Raw genomic sequence first — 27,992 nt, 5'->3', positions numbered from 1 at the left:
CTACCAGCATTTAATTTCAATGCAATCAGTAGGCAATCAGTGCAGCCCAGTGACTTGCATTTAACTACCCTCATTTTGTAATGATCTGGTGATCGATGGCAAACTTAATTGCAGATCAGTTAAACAGCACAACAGTATGGATGCTTGCATTAGCCATTTGTTCTTTACACTGAAACTGAACTGCAAGTAGTTGCAAGTAGGATCCAAGCAAGAGGTACTCCAATTGCAGCTTCTACATTACTGTGCTCTCACACAATTCCAGTCTGGATTAAAGAACAAAGCATTCTTGTGTTCAGAAAACCTGAATGAGGTACTTCAACCATAATTAATTTCTGTTTATACAAGGCAAAACGATGCTTTTAAAAATACCCAATTAACTAGGCCTCTTAGTTTTCCTATGACATCTGAGTTTATGCTTATCAAATAAGAGCTGCGAGCGGTTCTGAGACACATGGAGTGACGACTTTTCAGAACAATCTAAGAAGATGATCACTCTAAAAACAGAAGAAAATATGAAATATATGTTTTCCTGAATTACAAACTGCCAGCTGGAGAAATATTTTTCTTGGAAGCAAGCATAAGGTAAGTATTCATGTATAATTTGTGATTTTATTTGAATAAATCAGCAAAACAAACATGAAATAATACTGTAACTGCACAGGGATAATCAGCATATCTTAATGAATTGTCACATTGGCATTTTTAAAAGCCAATCAGAACCCTAGGTAGTCACTATGGATCACTTCCTATTGATATCAGTGAGGTGTGTTCTCAGACAATGGCACACATACAGACTTAACATTTAAGGAAAAGGGAAAAGAACTTCCCTATGTTACATTCCATTTCCATCAACTGACTGTTGTGGACCTGTACTTTTCACAGCAATATGCCCTTAATGGAAATGTAACTTTCCATAGGACAGCTGTTTCCTAGGCAGAAGAATAGGAAGCAGCTGCCAGGTGGGGAAGGGCAAATGATGAGCCAGAGCAATCCCCAAGAGTACCAAGGCAACCAGTGCTGCCTCCATGCCATAACTGTATATAGAAATGTGCAGAAAATGTTTTGTATTTAAGGAGATAAAAAAATGATCTTAAACACAAAAAGTCTTCTTTCCACCTAAAGTAATAAAAACAAATAGTTTACAGGTATGTGATGGTTAGTGCATCAAGAAGAATATTCTGAAGAAGAACAATGTGCCCCAAAATAAAGTCTGTTAAGCTGCTGTGTGCTGCATGACTTTAGAAATCCAAAGTGATGCATAGACCTTTCTACCGGCGATTCCCTTTAAAGCTGGCTTTTGGGGAGAGTAGTAGCCAGCGATAGCAGAGATTTATTGCGGGTGACTAATCTCCCCGTGGACATCACCCTAAAGGTAGTTTTCTCAAACCTACATCTGCATGGCAGTGACTACAGACATTATGTGAGGTGTGAGCAGCTTATGGTATGAGCTATTCCCCACTGACCATTACATATATGTAGCCTTTAGAGGTAGGTTAGTATAGCTTGAGAATCTACAGCCCAATGTGTGCTTACAACTCTACCCACTATGTATGATTAATAAAGGATAACAGAAATAAATGTCAAAATGGTGCATTTCAAACCTTGTTGAACCCATGCCTGGGGCCCAATTTAAATTGGGCACTGGTAGGGTTCCCACTCTTTCTGGAAAAAATACCAGCATTTCTATAGTTTTGTATTTTTTTCTTATTAATAACACTGACAACAAGCATCATTATAAAATACCAGCCAGATGGCAACCCTAGGCACTGGTTAGTGATGTGACATGGGGGCAGTAAGTGTGACAATGAGGCAGGTATGACAACACTGGTGCCCGTGTGCCTGTTGGCCCAGATTACCATTAACAATTCTGAAGTTATATTTTGCTTCATCTGATGACATTTTGATGCAGAACTGTACATTGTGCAACACAGGAACAATAACATATTACTGAATTACTTTATCACTCTTTCCTTTACACATTTTTCCTCACAGTGACTCACTGGCCCCATACACGATCAACATTTGGCAATTGAGGTCATAATAAAAGGAGATACAAAACTTTAAAATTCCACAGCTGAAGCCACCTCATGAAATCACCTCTGCTAGTATAAGTCTAATGCCAGACGAGGTGTAGGGTGGATATTTTCGGCAACTGGAAAAGCGCTTGCTGAAAATTCCGCCCTACGCCTCCTACACGTGCCTGCATCCGAATGAATGAGATACACTCGGGTGCAGGCACATGTAACCGAAATACGCATAAAAACAAGAGACTTTGCATTATCTTGCATTTTTATGTGTATATCGGCCACATGTGCCTGCACCCGAGCGTATCTCATTCATTCGGGTGCAGGCACATGTAGGAGTTGTAGGGCGGAATTTTCAGCAAGCGCTTTTCTGCTTGCCGAAAATATCCGCCCTACGCCTTCGTCTGACATTAGCCTTATGCTAAGTATAAAATGCAGTGCCAGGAGGCCCAGCTCAGCCCGGTCTTAAGGCTGATGCCTCACATAGCGTATGGCATATATTTTTGGAGAGCGAAAAAACGCTTGCCGAAAATATCGCCATACACTCCTACTTGTGTCTGCACCCGAATGAATGAGATATGCTTGGGTGCAGGCACATGTAGCCGAAATACGCATAAAAACGAAAGACTTTGCATTCTCTCGTGATTTTATGTGGATATCGGCTACATGTGCCAGCACCCAAGCGTATCTCATTCATTCCAGTGCAGGCACAGGTAGGGGACAAATGGTGCATATGGCGCATATTTTTGGCAAGCGTTTTTCAGCTGAACAAAAATATATTCCATATGCCTGGTGTGGCATCAGCCTAAGACATGTGGTAAGTACAGGGCACTGGTGCAGGCTGCGCCTCCTGCCACTCCCTACCTTGCACCATTGAATGGCGCACAAAGTAGGGGGATGCCTAGGTGCCTCTCCTCACCTGCCCTTAATCAATACTAATGATCAATGCAGTCACTGCTGTATGAAGAGCATAGGCCTGTGGTTATTTGAACAGTGCACCATGCAATGCTCAAAGTACATGAAATGAACAATTGCTGGACAATTTTTGCACTTTTCATTGTTTGGTGCACTGTAAATGAGCCCTTATGTATGTATCTATGCATCACTATGACTGCAAATAAACATTAAATGTAAATCATATTTCTTATATTTTGAATACTTACAGAGAATTGGGCCTGCTGGCTTTGGCCACATCCAAGTCCGGATCACTGGCGTTGAGATTATTCATATTAGAACATTGTGTACAGGTGGAGTTTGCTGAGCTATTAGCATTGGATGAACTGACAGATTCTGCACTAGAATTCACACTGTTCCTCTTCTCTTCTAGAAACAGACAATAGAGATAAAGAGTTAAAATGCAGCAATGAAATAATTGTAACACTGACAATAACTCAAAGCTTTAAAGAACATATGCTATACCTTATTAATTAGGGGGGTTCTTTCTTTATTACATAGTAAAGAATGAGGCTCTAATTACTATGTTGGCAGAACATTCCTTCTCACCAATTTTATATAAATTGGAGTTACCATGTCTTTTTTGCTTGGCAGAATAGAGCTTAGCCTGTATATATGTATGTCTATATTGTATATACATAATGTTACTTGTGCTTGCATGAATATAGTAAAGGAAATCTATACCTTCTGAATGAAGGATTGGAATATATCAGTAAATATTGCCCCTTTTATATCTTTTCCCTTGAGCCACCATTTGTGATGTTCTGTATGCTCACCTGACAGGAAATAATGCAGCTGTAACAGGAAGAAGTGTGGGAGAAAAACAAAGAACTGTGTCCATTAATTGGCTGATGTGTGCCTTGGTTTGTTTGTGTGCACTGTGAATGGTATGATCCCAGGAGGCAGCCCTTAGTACTTAAAATGCCAATTTTCTATTTAGGAGTACCTAATTGCACAATACTACTAAGAAAGTCAAGAAAATGGTTTACTGATGTAGGGGTTTACCAAAAATGGGCCCTTAGGACAGGAACCCCTAGGACAGGCCACAGGGTGGTGCTGGGAAACAGGGACACTGGGATGACTGGGTTGTTAAACAGTTAATAGGGTGTATACCTGCAGTTCGGGTTATGGCCACAGGGTGGTGCATAGGCCCATATAAGGGGATGCAGCCATGTGCTGAGGGAGCAGACATTTTAGACCAGGGGCTGCTCAGGTAGTGTGCACCCCTGGCACAGTTAAGAGATAGCAGTTCTATAATAGGTCGCTCTAGGAGTGATATGTAGGACACCAGGAGTTTAGAATGGGCGGACATTGCCCCTCCAGGAGTGGAAGTGAGGTTAAGACCTCCCGGCATTACATCAGCCGGAGTGCAGGGCCATAAGTGGTTAGGTAGGTGGACAAGGTCACCGCTAGCCCAGGAGGCTGGATCTGAGGGGGCTTAGGCGTGAGTACCGGGGTGGGCTGCCTGTGGTGATGCTGCCTAGCGCGAGTACCGGGAAGGACCCCAAGAGGGGGTGCCTTCTGGCGTGAGTACCGGGGAGATCATCTAGAAGGAGACACTTGGCGTGAGTACCGTGAGTTGCCCAACAGGAGAAAGCTCTCAATGAGTAGTAAGGAGGTAAAGCCCTGCATGCTGTGTGAAATAATATGTGCCACTCCTGGAGAGGTCCTGCCCTAATAAACTGACTCAACTGATTCATCATACTGATTGTGTATCTGACTCTTTCCTGCCACAAGGATCACCTACCTGCCGGTAAGCAACTACCCCAGGGAGGGGCAAGGTACTGGGGGCTGTGTGTGGATCCCAGGCAGGAGTACTAGAGACTGTTAAGTTCCCAGGGGGTGGATTATAGTTCCACAACACCATCCCTGGGTGGAGGCACGCCTTTAAGGGAGAAATCCCTGTTAACCCCCACAGTAAGCGGGGGCTCAGGACTCCTGTAGCGCCAAAGTATCGTGCTCCAACGGGTAGTGCCACAGAAATCTGCAAAAGTGGGCTACACTGAGATGATGTAGGGTTTCACATAAGGCTTGTTTTATGCAATATATTTTATAAAGACCTTTACTGTTCTGGGGTATAGTTTACAAAAAAAAAAATTGACACAATTCAATCAACATACCAGGTGTTAAGATACTTAAGGAGAAAGCTTAGAATCTAAAGGTGGCCATACACCATGCAATCCATTATTTGGCAAGGTCGCCAAACTATTGGATCGTCTCATGATGTGCCCACCTAGGGTAGGTGATACCGGGCTGATTCGAATGTTTGGCCCTAGGCCAAACAATCAAATTAAAATGGCAGGTATATGGGCCATCAGAGGACTGCATTAACGAGCCGATGTAGCCCCCGATCTGACGGGAAAATCAAACCTGCCCAATTGAGATCTGCCCAATTGAGATCCGCCCAATTTTAGGCCAGATATCAGTTGGGTGGGCCCGTTGGTGGTGCCCATACATGGGCAGATAAGCCGCGTAATAGATCTGAAAGACCCAAATCTGCAGCTGAAATGTGCCCCTTTATGGCCACCTTTAGTGGAAGGGTAACGTAAAGACAACAAGATTAGAGGAAAGGGGTGGATTAATAGCTGCTTCTGCCCTGGGCTGCAATTTCAACATAGTTTCCATGCCCTGGGTCCAGTCTGGTCCTGCCCTTACTAACAAATATAGCCATTTACACTGGTAGGGAACTAGTTTATACGATTTCCCCCTGTTGGAGTGATGGAACACTATAGGGCTGTCAAGGCTTTTGGGTGCAGTGGCCAATTTTACAAATCTTCCAGGAAGGGGCAGGGGGTTTACATGAGAGAGCACAGCCTGGGGCTTACAATCCAACACTTTTAAAATTCATTTCAGGCTTGTCTAGAAAACAGCAAAATGCAAAAGAAAAACAGTAGTACTAACCAGCATACAGTACTACTATTATTAATAGGTGTTCAAATTGTTAGCAAATCATTGTCACTAAACTCTGGAAAATTATAATCCTTTGCATTAAGCATTTGTTATTTGTATACTTTGAATACTCAATGATGTAGGCAGTGGAAATTGTGTTCATATTGTGCAATATATTTTAAAGGCACAACATATCTGATTTATAACTGAATAGTGATAACTTCTATCTTGCAAAACTTTGGAATCTAAGTGTAAATTAACTTCTGGCTGGACATTTCACAAAGTACTGTATATAGAGAAGCTCTTCGCATGTAAGAATTTAATTGCCACGTAGAGAAATAAGTAACAAAACAGAATAGAATTAATTGAAAAGGCTTTGCAGAGTGAACTCATCCGGCTGTTCTCGGATATGTTGGCAGATTGCAGGTGTCAGCACAACAGCTAGAAATGTGGGTAAAATATCAGTTTTAGATACCATTTTTCAAAACCTCAAAAAGATAAACATTAAGAAACAGTTGTCAGCTCAACTGGCTATTAAAGACACATTTTTCCTTCCTGTTTCTGTGTTCTACACAGCTATCATAACCACAGGGAAAGCTGGGTAACACATTCAATTGTGGAGTCAGGAACTGCAAAGATGCAGGAGACTACTGCCTCTCACACACATGGTTGTTGCATTTAAAGTGGACCTGTCACAAAGACATAAAAAGCTGTATAATAAAAGTCCTTTTGAAATTAAACATGAAACCCAAATTATTTTTTATATTAACACATCCAAACCCTTTATAAAGGCATTTAAAAATCCCAGCTGTCAATCATATATTTCTTGCCCCGCCTCTGTGCCTTAGGCATAGAGGCGGGGCAGACAATAACTTTAGCTTTCCGTTCAGCGCTACCTAGATGTCACTGCACATCTCACTTTCCCCCTCCCTTCTCATCATCTTATTGTGTAGCCAGTGCATGGACATGGGTATCAGGTCCCCCCATTCTGGCACATAAACAAGATTTTGGGGTGATACAAAGTTTGCCTTAATAACAGTGTCCACAAAATGGCGCCGGCCTGCTCGCTGTGATTGTGTAATTCCAAGACTGAAGGAAACAAGATTTATATTATTTATATAGAGTAAGTGAAGTTTATTTTGCTCAACTAACAATATAGAAAATAATTTGGAGCTATTTCTTAGAGGGACAGGTCCCCTTTAAAGAGTGAACAGATTTTATGTTTTGTATTTAATTTAAAATTTGTGGGCTAGACATATTAATAGTTTTTCAGGAGCCCTTTAGCCATGTGACTTGTGTTCTAATGACCTTCAGTCTCTCTTTACTGCTGCACAGCAAGTTGGAGTGATATCACCCTCTCCCATCCCCCCCAGTAACCGATCAGCAGAACCATGGGCAGATAACTGCTCACGGACACCTGCATTGCTACAAATGTGCCAATAATAATACTCAAAGTCCTGCCATGACTCCCCCAGTTACACTGAGTAGGAGAAACTATAACTTATTTGAAAGCAGTTCTATTGTGTAGCGCTGGCTCCTTTTTAAAGCACAGGATTAGGCCAAATGCACTCAGATAGCACCTACACATAAATAATACCACCAAAATATATAGATTTAAGCAAATATATATACATTTATTGGTTCCAGTATAAAACTGTAAATTGTAGAATGAGTTATTTGCAATGTAAGCAGTGTACAGGTCTCCTATTGTGCACATTATGTCTGCTGAATTACAATATGGGAAAGATGTTATGTATGTTACTTGAGTCTGTGGCTTAACCATGATATTTTGTTTTTCCAAAGAATATTATTTGTATTTGATTATCCCTGCAGACTTATGGAGGAAGTTCATGAATATGTGTTATCTAAGTCTCCACTGAATCCTACACGCCAGGTGGGGCTTTGTTTAGACAACAGATAAAAGATGGCTGATTACAGAGCCAAAAGCTAATCACTGCAAGAAAGTCCAGAAACTCCACTTCAAATAAAACATTTTTACGCTACAGGATAGAAATAAATATTAGGCCAAGTACAATATGCAATGTTCATTTCTGGTGTTATTGACCCTTTAAGCTTTAAGATATCGACCGCTTTTTGTATATATGAAATTGTTCACAGATGTAAGTGATGTTGCCAGAAATACACACAAGCAGAAACTCTACTTCCAAGCCTTCTATCCTAAAACAGAAAGGAGGGGGGGGGGGGTGCTATAAAAAGCCATCTCTGTTCTGTATTTAGACCATACAGTTCCACTGAATTTTACTAAGCAGCAACACATACTGTCAGTATCTTATGTGTGAAAGATGCTGGGCTGCTAAGAAATGGGTAAATTTAACCTTTAAAACAATGAGGCTCTAAATGCACAAAAAAAGTGAATAAAAACTTGCAATGAGCCAATTTACAAGACATAAAGATAGCTTACTGCTAGCAAGCAAAGCATCTGGGAAGTAATGGGTGCCCCGGCGCTTGGGAATTATGGGAACATGAATGAGGTACTCAGTATTGCTTTCCCTCCTACCAGCAGCAGTTTCAATAGTGGTTACCAGCCAAGAAAACATTTCAGCTTTATATGTCCAAGTATCAGACAGGCTGTTTCCACGGATAAGCCAAATAAAGCTCTCCCAGTGTCCAAACTCCAGTGTTCAGGCCTTGGGAGATAACCGAGCACACCATCTTTTCCTGTTGGGCATTTCACTAATATGATGTGATAGCTGCTGCAACATACATGCCTTGTTAAGAACCTTTCAACAAAAATCTATTTTATTTTTGGAACATTACAAGGATTGTTATTGGTTGAAGATAAGATTACAGCCCACCATTATCTCATATACAGAGAACTATCATTTGCATGTCATGTAGGAGATATCCTCTGAAGGCCCCCATCTACTTACTGTATACCACACACATGTGCTTAGCCACTCAGACTGTTACGCCGGGTAATCGGTAATCCCTGACAAAACATAACAGAACCTCTCCAAAGCAAATCGTGATTTCTGCTTCATACTGCAAATTTATATTGGAAAAAAAGTCGATGGCGGCTGTAATTCCCATGGGTGATGCTTGTGTTTCACAGTTTACTGGTCTTGGAATAGAAACATGAATTTCCAATTATGTTACAGAAAAAAAAAAGAAAAATGCTTAATAAAACCTTGGATTAAGTGATTTATTCCCACACGACTGCTATCTGTCATGCCTAGTAGTCATGTTTTGTGAAATTGAAGCTTATTGATTCAGATATGAAACTGCTCACATTTTGAGAGTTTTTGCTGTTTAGTTTCACATAAGCAGAAACTTGAAGCATCTGATGTTCAGATGTTAATAAATTACATGGTCCTGGCAGTACAGGCCAATACTTAAAGAGATACTAACACCAGAAATGAATTATATAATTAAATCATAACGGTGTTTTTGCATGCTCTTTATAATTTTGCCATAAAGGTATTTGCCCAATGCTTTTACATTCCCTATCTGATCCTCCATGTTCCTCTATGAGGGGGCTGCCATATTTGTGCAGCGGGAGTCTGTTAGCATTAGAAGCTATAACTGACATGTTGAGAAGAGACAGTCAGGTTGGCAAAACAGTCAGGTTTAGGAAGTATAGGTAACTTTTTATGCACATATTTTGAAGAGTAGATTTTTAGCGTCGGTATCACTATAAGTAAGGTCACATGGGTTCCTAATGTGACAGCCTGAGAACCTGGTGGAGGACTGGCAATTGTTGTGTCTTGCAATGGGAAGGGCAAGGGAGCACTAGCAGGGGAGCATGGACAGACAGTCAACTCTTCTACTGCTCTGTCTGAATCTACACAATGTAACTGATATATACACATTTAAAGTATTTTAGTGTTATTGGCCTTACTTACTAGATTATAGTATTTACCTTCCCCATAGATGGCTGCACCTGCTAATATGTATAAAGAACACCTACTAGCCTCAATGCATACTATAAACCTAAACAATGTATACAAAATGATACCCTTGAACAATGTAGATCTCTATAAAAAAAATATACTGGATAAAACAAGCTTATATATAAAACCCTGCTTTATTTATATAAAACATTTTCATAAAAATATCCTTTTTTATTAGTATGTGCCATTGGGTATTCCTAAATAGAAAATTGCCATTTTAAGTACTAAGGGCCGCCTCCTGGGATCATAGGATTCACAGTGCACACAAACAAGCCAAGGCACACCTAAATGCTAGGCCCCATCAGCCAATTAATGGACAAAAGTTCTTTCTTTTGCTCCCACACTTCTTCCTGTTACAGTTAGAGCTGCATTATTTCCTGTCAGGTGATCTCTGAGGGAGCACGTGGCCCAGCACAAAATGGTGGCCAAGGGAAAGGATGTAAATAGACAATGTTTATTGATTTATTACAGTTTGGTAAGATTCTTTATTAGGCCACTTAATACGATATAAACTAACAGTTGGTTAAGTATTCATTTTGGGGGGTATAGATTTTTCAGTTAAGGAAGAGAGATGTATAAAACACTATAAGCAACTGATTCTGAGGGCCTTGTATTTAATCAGCCTTATTTTAGCACAGTAGTTTTAATGAATGAAATGTTTTTATTGAGTAAATAGTCAGTAGAAAGTCTAATTGCTGGTGCCTGAGGCACTGGAAGGCAATTGCTAAAGCAAACAGATATCAAGCCCATGGCTTCTGTAATCTAAGCTCAACGTTCCTGCTTAGTGTTTAACCCAGAGCCAACAGGGGTAATATTACTGATATGTGATGATTTTCAGGAAGAAAGTGAACAAGATGGGAATGGGTTTTCAAGAGAACATAATACAGAGCTGCTATACTCTGTGGGTGGAAAACATGCATAATGCATAGGGTTTATCTTGGCCAGTCACACAAGGATGCAACTATTGGGGAAAAGGATACGAGGCTCTGAAATAAAGTGATATCTCCAGAAATAGCAATGTCCACCCCCAGCCTTGTACAGGGAAGGAGGGACCACTGGAACACCCACCTTTCTCTGTGGAATGGGTTGTGTGGAAAAGCGTTAAGGGCCTTTCACTGCAGGAAGGCGGCTTTGAGTCGCTGCTCCTTTTACGAGACAAATGCAGCTGGGAGTTTGTCTGTGGCATCTCCGGAACTGTGGAAAACATCTATAAATAAAATGAGATCGAAAAGGTCAGCTGCTTATAAAACACATAGGGCAAATGGCAGAAAAATCAGAAGAAGCACAGTGCTTGTTCAGTACATTCTCTGTAACACACTTACTGCCGCAAGCCCAGCAAACACTAAAGGGGAAGTAATGCTCCAATGAAAGCTGCTTTTGTGTTTACATGGCTAGCTACATTTCCCAAAGCTTGGATGAATTTTCTACAGTTATTGGCACAACTTGTACACACAAGGAACCATGATGCCTCAGAAAACTCTTCTATTACTAGAGGCAAGCAATATAAACACAAACATTATATCACTCTATAGAACATGTAGTTTCTTCTACACCTCTACACTTCTATTTTCCATCTTCATTAGCCCCTTCCCTAACTAATTATATTTCAAGAATCTTCTACAAATATGTGAATCTTACAATGATGTCAGAATGTGTCTCTCATAACTTAAAAAGCCAGTAAAATTGACAAACTGTGTTATAATTGTTGCACAGGTACATAAAACAAGATGGTTAAAGGAAAACTATTCCCCCGAGAGTAAATACTTAACCAACTGATAGTTTATATCATATTAAGTGGCCTATTAAAGAATCTTAGAAAACCAGAATATTATATTTTACTATACTATATTTTATAGTTTTACTTTAAACTAAACAATTTTATGTTAAACAGAAAAGCTTATGTTACTTTAAGCTATCACATAATCAAAGAAATTTTTGAATTCTGTGTATATGAACACTCCTAGTACAGTCACCTCGACTTCATGCTGGTTTGGGGCCTGTAAACGCATGTTGTACTCCTCCTAAATACACAGTATGTCTCCTCAGGTGGATAAATGCAGGGGAAAATCACAGAATTTGCAAATACTTTATACAGGTATACAGATCTGTCCAATATCTACAAATATTTTTAGCAGCAAAATAATTATTTTGTTCAATAAATCTTTTCATCCCATAAATATGTGGAGCAATTGATGAGAAGTGAACTCTGTTTATAAAAAGCTTAAAGGAACAGTAACACCAAAAAATGAAAGAGCTTTATAGTCATAAAAATAGAATGCACTGTTGCCCTGCACTGGTAAAACTGGTGTGTTTGCTACAGTAACACAACTATAATTTTTATAATAAGCTGCTGTGTAGCCACGGGGGCAGCCATTAAAGCTGGAAAAAAGGCACAGGTTACATAGCAGATAACAGATAAGTTCTGTAGAATACAAGTGTTTTATCTGTTATCTGCTATGTGCCTGTGCCTTTTCTCCTTTGAATGGCTGCCCCCATGGCTACATAGCAGCTTATTTATATAAATTATAGTAGGGTTTCTGAAGTAAACACACAACTTTTACCAGTGCAGGGCAGCAGCACATTATATTTTAGCTACTTTTATACACTTTCATTTTTTGGTGTTACTGTTCCTGTTCTCTGTTACAAAGAAATAGGGAATAAATGTTATAAATTATGTTTTGGGCTCCTGTACCAGCCCAAGGCAACCACAGCCCTTTAGCAGGGAAGATCTGTGCCCCAAAGATGCCCCAGTAGCCCCCCATCTTCTGCTGATTCCCTGCACATGCTCTGTGCTACGGTCAGTTACTGAGCTTAGGGACCCACTCACAATATACTGTATATACAGAATATAAATGTCACAAGAAATTAATTCAAATTCATGTTAAAAGGCAGCTCATAAACCAGTGCATGTGCATCAGAATTTAAGAATCAGCCTGTAGCATCAGCTTCTGACAGACAAAACTTATTTTCTGCTTGATAGTTTGCGACAACCCCTAAACTAAGCTTCTCGACAGCTGCCCAGAACACACTGAGTATATGTAGTGTCACTGACACTTCTAACAAAATTCAACATGGGGAGCTCCTGTGCACAACTTTGAAGGCCTGGATATTACTGTAAAAGAAGCTGAACTGTTAAACTGATGCATCAAGTTCATTATATAAATTCCAGCATTCCTTGCTGTATTTGTTTTTAGGATTTAGTTCTCATATAAGTACTAGAAATTTTAAATCCTAAGTAGTTTGTATAATTCTAAAGGACTCACTGCTAAAAAGACCTTATTTGTGTCAATGGTATAACAACTTGTGGCAGATGCAGGTTTTATAAATCGGTGCATCATCTGTCCATTTTTTTTGTGTCGCTGTCCCTTTCAGTAAATGAGAGGTAACCCAGCAGTGACGCACACAGTGGCTCCATTATCCCTTCCCACATTCAATTTATAAAAACAGCTTTGTAAACGTTTCTTTTCTCAGCTCATGCAAAATGACTTCCACTTGGTAATTTGCCTGGGGATGTGTGTGAAGGTCCTTATTTTTTCCAGCTCAGAAAGCGTGTGTATGTGTGTGCACATACGTGTCTGTGTCATCTCTTCACCTCTCCCCTCTGCTCTGACGGCAATGTTACTGATCTCTGTAGGGAAGGCTGAGGCTGAAGGCACAACTACTGTCTATCCAATGTTTGCATCCATGGCATCAATGACAGATTATAGATTTTTATGGGTGCTCCGACATTATCTGTGTTTATTCTGAATCATCTTACTGGGAAAACATTTATGTTAGGACGAAACTGGTGCCTATTTGCTCATAATTAGCTTTATTGCTCAGAGATGGTGCACACACTCTCTAGCAATATTATTTGTATATTTGACTCCAGAGCTCAGTAATACAGCAATAAACCATCTATAGGCCATCTGTGACAAGCAACAAATATATATAACAAAGTATGGTTCTGAAATGCATCTCAGTTGAATATCCAACAAGGCTGCATTGTACCTGCCATCAATAATGCAGCAAAATAAACTCAGGGCCACCATCAGGAACACAGTTTTTCCATACACAAGTGTAACATTTTGGGGCCCACCAGTGACATAATCAACACCAATAAATATTAGATTTTAGCAGGGCTGTGGAGTCGGTAGATGAATTCTCCGACTCCGACTCCTCAGTTTCTGATACTTCAGACTCCGACTCCTCTGTTTTTTTTTAATATGCTAATTTATTTTATACATCCAGGAAGGGGAAGGGGCACTTAAAACACAACTGAACTGATAATAAACTGATTTTTATCTATACTCCTACTCCTAATGATTTCCCTAGAATCCCAGTCATGTTTAAAGTTTAAGCTAACATTACAGCAGTTTTTCAAATGTGTTAAAGCTTCAGTCTTAAAGGAACAGTAACACCAAAAAATAAAAGAGCTTTAAAGTAATAACAATATAATGCACTGTTGCCCTGCACTGGTAAAACTGGTGTGTTTGCTACAGTAACACTACTATAATTTATATAAATAAGCGGCTATGTAGCCATGGGGGCAGCCATTCAAGCTGGAAAAAAGGAGAAAAGGCACAGGTTACATAGCAGATAACAGATAAGCTCTGTAGAATACAATGGTGTTTTATCTGTTATCTGCTATGTGCCTGTGCCTTTTCTCCTTTGAATGGCTGCCCCCATGGCTACAAAGCAGCTTACTTATATAAATTATAGTAGGGTTTCTGTAGCAAACACCCCAGCTGTACCAGTGCAGGAACTGCTGCCCCCGGGGCTACACAGCGGGGTATTTACAGTGGAGGAAATAATTATTTGACCCCTCCCTGATTTTGTAAGTTTGTCCAATGACAAAGAAATGAAAAGTCTCAGAACAGTATCATTTCAATGGTAGGTTTATTTTAACAGTGGCAGATAGCACATCAAAAGGAAAATCGAAAAAATAACTTTAAATAAAAGATAGCAACTGATTTGCATTTCATTGAGTGAAATAAGTTTTTGAACCCCTACCAACCATTAAGAGTTCTGGCTCCCACAGAGTGGTTAGACGCTTCTACTCAATTAGTCAACCTCATTAAGGACACCTGTCTTAACTAGTCACCTGTATAAAAGACACCTGTCCACAGAATCAATCAATCAATCAAGCAGACTCCAAACTCTCCAACATGGGAAAGACCAAAGAGCTGTCCAAGGATGTCAGAGACAAAATTGTAGACCTGCACAAGGCTGGAATGGGCTACAAAACCATTAGCAAGAAGCTGGGAGAGAAGGTGACAACTGTTGGTGCGATTGTTCGAAAATGGAAGGAGCACAAAATGACCATCAATCGACCTCGCTCTGGGGCTCCACGCAAGATCTCACCTCGTGGGGTGTCAATGATTCTGAGAAAGGTGAAAAAGCATCCTAGAACTACACGGGAGGAGTTAGTTAATGACCTCAAATTAGCAGGGACCACAGTCACCAAGAAAACCATTGGAAACACATTACACCGCAATGGATTAAAATCCTGCAGGGCTCGCAAGGTCCCCCTGCTCAAGAAGGCACATGTGCAGGCCCCTCTGAAGTTTGCCAATGAACACCTGAATGATTCTGTGAGTGACTGGGAGAAGGTGCTGTGGTCTGATGAGACCAAAATAGAGCTCTTTGGCATTAACTCAACTCGCTGTGTTTGGAGGAAGAAAAATGCTGCCTATGACCCCCAAAACACCGTCCCCACCATCAAGCATGGGGGTGGAAACATTTTGCTTTGGGGGTGTTTTTCTGCTAAGGGCACAGGACAACTTATTCGCATTAACGGGAAAATGGACGGAGCCATGTATCGTGAAATCCTGAACGACAACCTCCTTCTCTCTGCCAGGAAACTGAAAATGGGTCGTGGATGGGTGTTCCAGCACGACAATGACCCAAAACATACAGCAAAGGCAACAAAGGAGTGGCTCAAGAAGAAGCACATTAAGGTCATGGAGAGGCCTAGTCAGTCTCCGGACCTTAATCCAATAGAAAACCTATGGAGGGAGCTCAAGCTCAGAGTTGCACAGAGACAGCCTCGAAACCTTAGGGATTTAGAGAGGATCTGCAAAGAGGAGTGGACCAACATTCCTCCTAAAATGTGCGCAAACTTGGTCATCAATTACAAGAAACGTTTGACCTCTGTGCTTGCAAACAAGGGTTTTTCCACTAAGTATTAAGTCTTTTTTTGTTAGAGGGTTCAAAAACTTATTTCACTCAATGAAATGCAAATCAGTTGCTATCTTTTATTTAAAGTTATTTTTTCGATTTTCCTTTTGATGTGCTATCTGCCACTGTTAAAATAAACCTACCATTGAAATGATACTGTTCTGAGACTTTTCATTTCTTTGTCATTGGACAAACTTACAAAATCAGTGAGGGGTCAAATAATTATTTCCTCCACTGTATATAAACTATAGCAGGGTTTCTGTAGCAAACACCCCAGCTGTACCAGTGCAGGAATAGCTGCCCCTGGGGCTACACAGCAGGGTATTTATATAAACTATAGTAGGGTTTCTGTAGCAAATACCCCAGCTGTACCAGTGCAGGAACTGCTGCCCCCGGGGCTACACAGCGGGGTATTTATATAAACTATAGTAGGGTTTCTGTAGCAAACACCCCAGCTGTACCAGTGCAGGAATGGCTGCCCCCATACTACACAGCAGCTTATTTATATAAATTATAGTAAGATTTTCTGAAGTAAACACACAGTGCAGGGCAGCAGCACATTATATTTTAGTTACTTTTATACACTTTCATTTTTTGGTGTTACTGTTCCTTTAAACTATTGACTATCCATTCCCTTCACGTATACAAATATTTCTAGTCCTGCAAATTTTTTTTCTTAATTAGTTATCAGTGAGAGTTAGGCTAGGTTCCCAGTGGGCATTGTGTTCCCAGTAACAGAGGAACACGACGCAGTGGAGCTGCCGCACCGTAACTGTGCTTTACGTCCCATTGAGTGAAGCATACAGTCAATGAAAAGCTTCATGGTCACTCAACGTGTTCGTTTATGCACTGCGTGCATTGGGTTTTATTCTTATAGCAGAAAAGTAATTAATTATGACTGTTTGTGAATTGGGACATTTAAACTTGCTTTATTTTTTTTTTTTATTCCCATTTAAATTTTGTAGGTTCATTTTTTGCCGACTCTGACTCCGGGTACCCAAAATTGCCTCCGACTCAGACTCCACAGCCCTGGATTTTAGGGAGCCCACTCAGCCCAGCAAATGCTAGATTTACTAAAACCGAAGAACCACTTCCCTGTAAATATCTACTCCATGGAAACAGATACAGCTAGGGGCGTATTTAAAAAACAAACTATGCAATTACACAATTTAACTAGCCCATTTCTATGTAAGATTTTACACATGCACCTTTATTCCCATCTGTACCTGCATTGGGCAAAATATTGGGAAGCTGGAGTCATGGTAGGTCGTGCTGCAATACAATGCATGCAATCTACCTTGTCCTGTGCTGGCCACAGTCTGACACTCACACTTTAATGGTCTCCCAGTACTGCACTGTAGGCCACTACATGAGAAACACTACAGGACACCACATGATGATTACTAAGGTTCAACACATGAGAAACTCTGCCTGCAGGCCAACACACGAGGAAAGCTGCAGGCCAATGCATGAGGAACATTGAGCGCCAATGCATGAGGAACGCTGCAAGACACCATATGAGGAACACTGGGGGGAAGGGGGGGGGTCAACACATGGGCCACACTTTAGGACACCATATGAAACATTCTTCTGATTTTCAAATTATATGGGAAAGTCTGGCATCAACAATCTCTCCAAAGGGTTCTCTTTTTGTGTCCTCAGCTGCACCATACTTTGGGTGAGCACATTATTTTCCAATTTTCAAAATGTAATAAAAATGGATAGACCTATGTAATTATTCCTTGGCATTTCTTTATGTGTTTCTATTTGTTCAGCAAGTTTTGGATTCGGTGGAATACAGAATCCTCCTTATAAAATTCATGCGAATAAGAAACAAAAGCCAAACACTAATTTGCACATTATGTTATATAATTAGACATTATTGGTAGGCTACACCAAGTAATAGCTTTTAAAGGAAGCATGGGAGCAACTTTGCCTCATTTCCAAAAAATAAAAGCTGTACCTGGCGTTGCCGTCTGAACTGCCACATCTGATCACTATAATGTTCCTTTACAGCATTATTATAGTTGCCCATATTACAGATACGATTAATTTAAACATTATAAATACTGAATACAGAGTTTAAAAGGAGCAAAGATCATTTCATTTTTTATTCATATCCTTCAGTTGGCATGCAAATAAAGTCTCCAATTTATTTGCTAAATAAATGGCAATGGATGAGGAAAACAGCAAATGAAAGACTGGCTTTATCAGCTAATGCCTCAGGTACTCTCTGAAGTCCTTTAGGAAAACCGTATATCCTCCAGAGCAGACAAGTGGGACATTCGCGTTGATGAGAGGCTCTGTATTGAAACTGAACACACTAAAATGGTTTGCTAAAAATAACAAATTTAGTTTGAAGAAACTACATTTGTTTTGATAATCCCTATTTAGCCATATTATGTATTGCTCATTTGTGATACAAACAATATCATTAATAAAAATGCATATTTTATTAACAATAACTAATTTAAAAGTTCATTTTTAGCAAACCATAAACATTGCAACACCCAAATCGCCAAATCGCTTTAAAATCACACAACGTTAAAGGAGAAGGAAAGTCATTTTGACATTTTACTGCCAATAGATTCGCCACATTAGTGCCACTTACAGCAATATATTTATTGTGTAGAAACCATTACCATATCTGAATAAAGAGCCCTAGAAGCTTTCTCTGTTTGCTTAAGATAACAGCTGCCATTTTAGCTTGGTCTTCATAGCTTCCTGCTGGCTGCTTAGCAGTTATAGCTCAGATTACACATCCCTAAGGGGGAGGGGGTGAGTTTTATCTTATAGGAGGGGGGAGCAGGGGAGGGAAGAGAGCTGCGCAGACTCTGGCCCTGGGAATGAAGGATTTGTCTGAGAGAGGAAGTCAGATACCCTAACAATATGTTTTACAAATAAGGAAACAAGACATCCTGTGTTTCTTTTGATAGAGGACTCAGTGCAGCATTACTGTAAGTGCTTATGGCTGTATTTACATAGACCTTTCTGATAAAGCTTACTTAGTTTTTACCTTTCCTTCTCCTTTAAGGACTCAGGTTAGGCTGAACTCTGCGGGGAAAAAAGTGTTGGAATTTGGTTAAATCCAGAACCAAAAGATGAATTTGGGGGATTCCTAGTTTTAAGATGAAAGGCCAAATACTGGTATGGTTGTAACATGACTCTCTAGGTGAGACGCATTTTCATTCTTTGGAACCTCAATATGCAGTGAATAACCCCAGCTGTCATACAGACATGGATCTACATGGGCCACAATTAATACTGTTTTTTAAGAAGTCAAATTTCAACAGGAAATTATAATCATGAAGATGCTGAGCAGAGTAACTACATCAGTGACTATTGGCTGCATTCTTTTTCCTTTTTCAAAGGAAACATGAAAATTTGCACCCTTTCAGCCCCTGTGGAAATCATTTGACTTATTCCCTATTCCCAGAGTCCCATCTTTAAACCCTTTTGTGTAGGCAGCGCACCACCATGTGTTTCTTTCTTACTTTAATTTAATGCCCAGAAATGTGCAATGCCACATGACAATTCACTTAAAGACAAAGTAAATCTTTTTTCTGTCATGAGCTCAATCAGTTTTTCTGATGTTAAAAGGTATATAAACATTATCTGAACTGCCAGAAATAAATATATTTCTGATTATACAGATAAAAAAAAGAAACCATGATTGTCCGTCTGTGTGCTCGCAGGGGCCAATTCCAACCCCCCTTAGGCTAACAATGTAATGCAATTCCAACCTCACCTGAAGTGATGGATTCTCTGGAACACAGAGGGAATTAGATATGTGTAAAAACCAACACCTTTATATTTATTTCTGGATGTTCAGATAATGTTTTTTGTACTTTTTATTTGGAAGTAGGGTCGGACTGGGCCAACGGGGCACCGTGGGAAAAAAATGGTGAGCCCCTGCCAATCCAGGCCCACTACCTCCACTAACTGTAGGCGCTGGCACATCTGCCCCCATTGTGGCCACAAATGGGGGGGGGTTTGATGTCACAACTGGGGTGGGGGCTCCCAGCCAGCAGCAGCCCTGAACAACCCATTCCGACCCAGTTCACAGTTCCAACTGAATGAGTTCATGCCAAAAAGGGAGAAATATTTGAATAATCTTACCTACCCAGCTTCCCCACATCAACAAAGTGATCTTCTCCCTACACATTTCACATATAATCTTACTCTATAATCAACTGTAAGATTTCTCATGATGTGACTCTCCCTTGCTCTTCAGACACCCTTGAAAATCCAAATAATCTGCCTCACTCTGGATTCCCAGAAGTCAGCACAACATTATGGACACTCATCACCTGATACAGGTTAATGTACTAATCCAGGCACTGATCTAGTTTGACAAGCACAGTCTTTCAGTTAAATGTTCCCTGGCTACAAATTATGCAGCATCCAGAATAGCCGCCACAGCAGCAATGACTGATTAAGAAACACAAATTTCCTGTGACAGCAACAGATTAATGGTATATAATTTGCATCAGTATCAATTGGTACTGAACAACCAAGGCAGAAATCAGAAATGTAGATAATATTAAATTGCATAAAACCCCATCAAAATGCTTTCTGAGAGCATTACTTGCCCTTTAATCTTATCTATTATAATATGCTCAGGAGATGTTTATGGCTGAGCATGTTATTTGCAATCATTCTAATGCTAGTGCTGAGTGTTAAACCTCAACAAAAACACTAAAGAAATAGTACTTTGTGGAAATCGAAATCTATGCTGACTCTAAAAAATAAAATAATGCCCCCGCCAGTTTAAAAGTTTATTGGCCATTTACCTCCCTGTTCTCAAGTACTATAATTAAAGAATAATATGGCAATGATAGGAGCATTGATAAACAGTTGGTATGGGGTCTCTGCTCATCTGGCCTTACCTTAATGCCAATGGGGTGAGGATAGTGTTGCCACCTCACCACCTATGCATGCAACCTCATCCCTTTAATATGGGAATCCACTTGCTGGCTAATTAGCAACTCATTTAGATGCATGCTACATGGCTGCACATAAAACAGTTCAGTCTGCAGCATCAGATTAATGGTAGATGCAGATGTAGATGCAGCATGCATCTAAATTAATTGCTAACATGCAATGCAGAATATGGATTCAATATATGGCCTATATTAAAGGTGATGGGTGAAGTTGAAACCATAGGTAAGGCAAGGTTTGTTTATTTATACCCGCTGTGGCAATGGGGTGAGCTGGGTTCAACTTATACCTATTGCTTTCCATAACCTTGGAAAAAATATATTTGTAATGGAGGATGAGAAAATCAAATGTTAAAAAACATAAGTGAGGTATAAAAAGAAAACATCGAAAATCATAGGAATTTGACAAGATTTAGAAACCTGCTCCCTATGGGCAATACATACCAAATGCTGGCTGGACTTTTTGTGCTAAACCACACACCTTGAAAGCTGTTAGAACTGGAGATTCTAAACACCCCTATACAAAATGCCAGCTGTTAATTTAATTTGAGAGCTGTGATAATCAATTTAATTAGAGCAAGTTATGCAGATCTGTGTAGCTCAGCTACTTCAGCATAATGAACTATGGCCTGCGAGACCTGCTTTTAATTGTGAGCGATATAGGTCAGCTGATATTGGATAGCGCCGTCATTGTGTCTGCCGCCGACAATCTGCGCATTCAATCAGCACAGACTCAGGGTGCTTTGTGCATGCTAATCCACGCTGCTACCCACTGCAGATGGCTTTTAAGTACCGGATAGTAATAGGCTTAGGCCTTGATTATCACACAGTCTCACCAAGGAAATGAGATACATTTTCTCAAAGATGGCAAAAATATAAACCTCCGCAGCAAATTCACACTTCATCTCATTACAGTGGATATTGAATTATGATAATCAAGGTTGTTTTAATGATACAGGGAAAATAACGAAATACAGAAATCCTACAGATCTGCATATCCTTAATAATTTTAGGCTAATAAGGGAACTGAGCTAGACAGACATGCATTACCAATATAATAAATTTATGCACATATATGCCAAGGCTGACATGGCTGTATTTTTATCCTATGTGGCCCCCTTCTACAAACTCACAACTTGTATTTTTATAATGACCACACTTCCACTGGATCTGGCAACTAGGCTTGCAACCTCATCCCTTTAATACTGGCCGCATATTGAATCCACATCCTGCAGGGCTAATTAGCTAATAATTTAGATGTATGTAGCATGGCAGCACTTAAATCATGTTAGTGTGCAGCATGCATCTAAATGAATTGCTAAATAGCCATGCATGATGTGTATTCAAATGTGGCCGTATTAACGGGGTGAGATGGCAACCCTACAGGCTACGAAGCCGTAAATTCTACATTTGATGGCACTTTAAGGGTTCACTGATTATTAGACCATAAATTGATACATAAGAGCAAGGGATTCTCAATTTTTTTTTCTCCCAGTCTTCGCATGCACTCGCACATTCTCATTGTCTATACCAAGGCCTCAGGTATCTGAATCATAATTGCTAAACTTACAATTGAGGTTAAAGGGGTCTGAAATCATTTCTGTGATACAGGTTTTCACATTTTCAGAATACAATGTGCTATATCAAATTGATTCAAAAGAAAATCTTCTGAACTCACAAAATGGGAGTAAAAACTGGCACTTCTATAAAGGGGGCAGCTATTTTAAAGAAATTCCTGTGCCCTACTAGATTTCAAAGCAAGCCTATTGTATTAGCAGAAATGAGTTCCTGAAGGCCTTGCTAGGATTTGTAAGGATCTCCCCACTTTTGTGTGAAAGCAGAAGTAGGGTCATTCTCTAGGGGTTACAACTGCAGACTATTTGTGTTGCTGGCCATAGGGCTGCTTTAAGGTGCCAGTGCACCCAGGGCAAATGTCTCCTTTGTGGGCTTCCACAGACAAAAAAAGTTTTAAACTTCATAATAAAGCAAGAAAGAAACTGTCTGTGCTTACTCATGTAGATATAATGCCGAGTATCCCTTGACCAAATGAAACCAGGTCTAACAATTTAGTAAAATGTTAAAGCTCTAAAGATGGGCAAATGCATCCAAACCACAACAGGTTCAAAAACAACTTAGCAAAATTCTCTATTGTCCCTAATAACTTGCTCACATACAGTTGCTCGTCAGTGATGCTGTGTATTTTGAATAAATGAAGAGGTCAAAGACAATGAATGCATTTTAATCCAAAAACGAACACAGAACAGTGGAGCCTAATCTGTGTGTCTTGACTAGGATGAATGAAAATACTCAAGTTTAAAATTGTAATTTTCAGTGTTTCAATCATAGTGAAGTCCTTTGCATGTACTTAATATGAGTAAACAGAAGTTTTTGAAGACAGAAGCAGAATTTGATGCCTTATTGGAGTACTGAAAATTCTTTGTGGATATGAGCATGTCACTGAATCTCCATGTACCTTACGAACTTTTACCGATTCCAATTCATAGGCGTTTTGGGGTAAGTGCACCCCAACATTCCCTTTTAGGAGTGTGGTTAAGCATGCACACACAAATTGTGAGGCACAAAGAATTTTCTATGACAACACAACATTTTGCATTTATTCTGAAAATATTTTTTTACGCACACAGATGAAAAGGAATTAGAGGGAACATTGGTGCACCCCCCATGACAACTAACCACTGGTCCTTGGGAAACTAAGGAAAAAACTCTCAAATGACTGAGAAGTGCAACATCATCTTTACAAAAGAAATGCCATCAGTCTAAGGTTTTATTAAACAATTATTAAACATTATATGCCCCCAGCATTGCTTGTGAAAGCCCATAATCATTTGTTTTGAAGTTTTGTTATTATGTAAAGAGTCTTGATACATACTGACACACAACCTCAAATAACTGTGTACAACATTTTACTATACAACATAAAATATCTTAACCATAACAATCAAAAGACCAGTCACTTGCCGCACAAAGTAACTGGTAATTTCCTCATTTCCCCTATTGCTTTCCAATCTCCCTCCAATGCTGCTTACATTGTCCTTGTGGAGACATCACTTATGGAATATTAGAAGCCATAAAACTCTAGATTCTGCATATCCCACATTGGAGAAAATTCTAAAAGACAAATTTCCACCTTTTCAAACCTAAAAGTATGAATTCCTGTTGCACAAAAAAGTGGGCCATTTATGAGGCACATTAAAAACTAGAATATCATTTGACTGTATTCTAATAGTACGAACAAACTTTTTTTTGGCGTTCATTTATGCATAAATATATCTATGAGATTGTTTTAGAAGTTAACTCTGCCTGGAATATATCAGCCTGCACATTACTGTGTAACCTACTTTATAATCTCCAAGCAGAAAGGCTATGTAAGTGAACTTGAGAACTTGAGAAATGTTTCAGCATGTTTTTCTCTTTATGATGCTCTAAGGGAATGCTATACATCTTCCAAATGGAAGATAAATAGAAGCAAGAAAGAGTAAGACATATTTTACTTGAGCGAGCATCTGTCAGGGGATGCTGGGAAAGCGAAACAACCATAAATCAATGACTATGACATGCTATATTCTAAAGAGACAAAGTGTTTTAGCATCTTTGGTACCCAGACAGATCATTTACATCAATAACGATAACTTAATAACTTTGAGCACTGACCTTCTAGGGATGTACTTATACTTTCTGTGTTCAGTATCCTTGGAATTTACAAAGATTAACAAATTATGTTTCATGGAGGAGAGATTTTCAGATGATGACTTTAATAAAATGTTGACATAACATACATTATTTCTCAAATAGATTTGCTCATAGTACATAAAGGTTGATTCAAAATGTAGCAGAGACCAGAGAAAAATATTGGGGTCTGTAAATTTTTAAATATAGGTATGGGACCTGTTATTCAGAATGCTCAGGACCTGGGGATTTTTCAGATAAGGGGTCTTTCCATAATTTGAATCTTCATACCTTCTTCAAGTCTGCTAAAAATCATTTAAACATGAAATTAACCCAATAGGATAGTTTTGCCAATAAAGATTTATTATATTTTAGCTGGGATCAAGTACAAGGTACTATTTTATTATTACAGAGAAAAATGTGTCCCTTAATGCAGAGCATTCTGGAACAGGTGTCCAGATAATGGATCACATACCTGTAAAACAATGGCTCAACTTTGACAGGCTGTAAGCCTTGACTGATAATTGCTACTAATATTGAAAGAATGCATTGAATGTATTTTAGAATTTTAGAAATGCGTCCCCATGTCCCCATAAAGGCATAAGGTCATGCAAAGAATCAATTCCTATACATATATGGATTAATAAATAGGTGGAAAATGCTATATTGCTTGCCTTTACCATGAATACCCTAGAAGAGCACCACCTATAAGTATTTATGCTTGCTTAATAATCCCAAGAAGCACAAGCTATAGAATACATGTAAAATATAAAGTGAAATATGCAGAGATGTATATATATATGCAGCATAAAGTACTGTGGACTTTGGGGAAGCTGCGATAAGCAAACTTTGCTCCAGGTTTTAACCGATAGCGAGCAGATGTTTCCCTTCAAACAGCTGCCAAGTAAAATTCACCTGCTGATTGGTTACTGTTGGTTAACAGACCTTGTGCAAACATTGCCACCTTTATTATATTAAGCTCAGAAATTGTTATGCCCTCAGAGACAATCATCCGTACCTATAAAATGATCTATTTGTCAGAGTACATACATGCTTGCATAGTCGTGTGTATTCCCAAATGTCCTGCAAATCTCCAAAGTCTTTAATAAGTATTAAATTAGCCACTATAGCTCAACTACATTGAATAAAAATGTTCAAGGAGGTTTTTTAGCATTGTTTACGTGTCACATATCACACTTCCTAGGTGAAGCCATCGCTGCCAAGTGGTGTTAAGAGGTTTCAGCAGAGATGGAAATAATGAGTAACTTCCCTTCAAGGAAAACCATCAGTGTAAATTAATTGTAAATTATAATAATATCAAAATATCTCTTTTCTCAATCACCACATTTACATTTTTAGATAGCAGCATGTAGATTTTGTTATCTCAGATTCAGTTTTCATAAAGCAAAGCTAGATATATTATTAACAAACACAAGCAATAGGATTTGGTTGCTTCACATTCCATTACACCCTCATACTACTGATTCTTATTAGGAATCTGCAGGCCGCAGTGGCATAAATGATAAAACCATGCCTGTCCTTAGAGAGGGTCATGGAGCCTGCCATAAATCTGTTATTAAAATGTGCAGAATAAAAGTTTATGGTTTTCATTTCCTAAGCCATCTTCCCTACTGTGTGCCACAGACAACTTGCTTCCTAAATAGCATATGGGAAGAAGCCTTAAGTTATTCAAGGCATTTAGATCACCACAATGTTCCATAAGATATCACTTTGTGACAGTGTCCTAACATGACTGAGATATTATATTGATAGCAGAGAAGTAAAATCCCATTGCCTGTAATAAATTGGTAAATAGAAAAAGAAAAAAGAGGAAAAACGCTAGAGAGGTGCAACCATCACTTTTACAAAAGAAATTCTGTCAGATAAAAAGTTATTTTGGGCGATTACTAGTATAGCTTGTGACGACTCATAATCAAGTTGGATTGGAATCTTGTTACTGGGGTCAGTCATGACACCCAATCTCATTCACCAAGGACCAAGAGTTAGTTGTCATGGGGAAGGTGTTAGGGTTTTCTGGAAAAAATTTCTTCCTATATTTGGCAACCACGGAGGAGGTGATTGCCCCCCTAACCTGTATGGAAGTGAGGGTGTACTATCATCATTATTCTGATGTACTGTTATTATCATTCTACAAAACTTGCATCACTAAGGATAAGTGCCCAGAGCCCAACCTGTGACCTACCCCACTTACAACTCAAGGGGAAGGGTGGATGGGGTCCTGCAACATAGTGCTCACTCTCCCTGCCTAAAGACACCATTACCCTTACAATGCCTATGTTTTGTGCCCTTAAAATGTCCTACTGTTATGGCAGAAACTTTTACATTTTCTCTTAAACCTGTTTCACCAAAATAGTTAAAATAGCTCACAAGGCTCAGTCTGTCACGTATTTGCACGCCTACGCACACTAAAGGGGTGCCAGTACTGTGCCTGCTAAAAGAAAGAGCAGCTAAGCACAGAGGGGTTATACTAGTTCCCTGTCCAGTCAGCAGTCTGTTTATAATATTCATTCCCAAGGGACGGAGGGAGACAAGGCTGAGCTTGATGGACATGCAGGCATTGTTAGCATTTTTAAAATTCAATTGCAGACTATATAGATATAAATAACAAAGTGATTATCTTTCTGTTTTCAATACACATAATACATTGAGTTACCAAAGATAACCTTAATTATACATAACAGTACACCAGTATTTGTTAAAAACAATAATAAATTCATGTTTCACATAGAATAACTGCAGCCCTGTCCTTTCTACACCATATTTGCAGTATAGTGTTATTTTCCTTTTCTCTTTAGGCAGGATGCTTGCCATATAGAAGCCTGATTATTTCTCCAGCTATGAACATGTTCTTGCTGGGAAGCCAATGGACCTTATTGGACAGTCACAGACTGTTTACTCTGCTTACTGCAGTTTTTCCAAAATCATGCATTTTAAAAGTTACATTTATCAAAAAATGAAGGGGGAACTCTGGCTTCTGAACCAAAATGTGTAAAAGAGCCCCACACAATTTAGAAACCCCTAATATACCTATCTGTGTTTCTTTAAAAAGTATGAATAAATGCCATTTGTATATGCTGAAATCCAGCTGCAAATCTATTCTTCTCTTTCTGCATCATTTGAAATCCTGGCAGGGGAGAAGGGACTAAAACGTTGCTGTTACAAATTTTAATAATTTCTCCATGTTAGGAACGATTTAATCCACAATGCATTGCACTGTGATTATTTGGAGGATGCAGGCTAAGGGCAGTCAACTATTGTTACATTTTAGGTAAATGGTAGGGGAGGAGGGGCTAAAACATTGCTGTTACAAATTGTAAACACTTCTCCATAGCTCACAGACAGTATGCAGGAACCTCTTAATCCACAATGCATTGCACTGTTATGTTCCTTTCCTTATTGACATCACA

At 39.4% G+C, this 27,992-nt stretch overlaps 1 protein-coding gene across 3 annotated transcripts in view; it reads right to left on the bottom strand.

Annotated features, from left to right (window-relative positions):
- arhgap26 (Rho GTPase activating protein 26) overlaps positions 1-27,992 on the bottom strand; it is a 278,476-nt gene that overhangs the window by 64,280 nt on the left and 186,204 nt on the right. For all 3 annotated transcript variants that reach the window (XM_012958569.2, NM_001126773.2, XM_031897634.1), the window contains 2 exon segments: positions 10,847-10,985; positions 3,188-3,347 (listed from right to left, as the gene is read on the bottom strand). In XM_012958569.2, coding sequence (XP_012814023.2) covers positions 3,188-3,347; positions 10,847-10,985 — 299 coding nt within the window.

The sequence above is a fragment of the Xenopus tropicalis genome, chromosome 3 (assembly GCF_000004195.4).
Source record: "Xenopus tropicalis strain Nigerian chromosome 3, UCB_Xtro_10.0, whole genome shotgun sequence".
NCBI lineage: Eukaryota > Metazoa > Chordata > Amphibia > Anura > Pipidae > Xenopus > Xenopus tropicalis.
The sequence above is the reverse complement of the archived record's forward strand: the minus strand, read 5'-3'. Positions and strand labels throughout refer to the sequence as shown.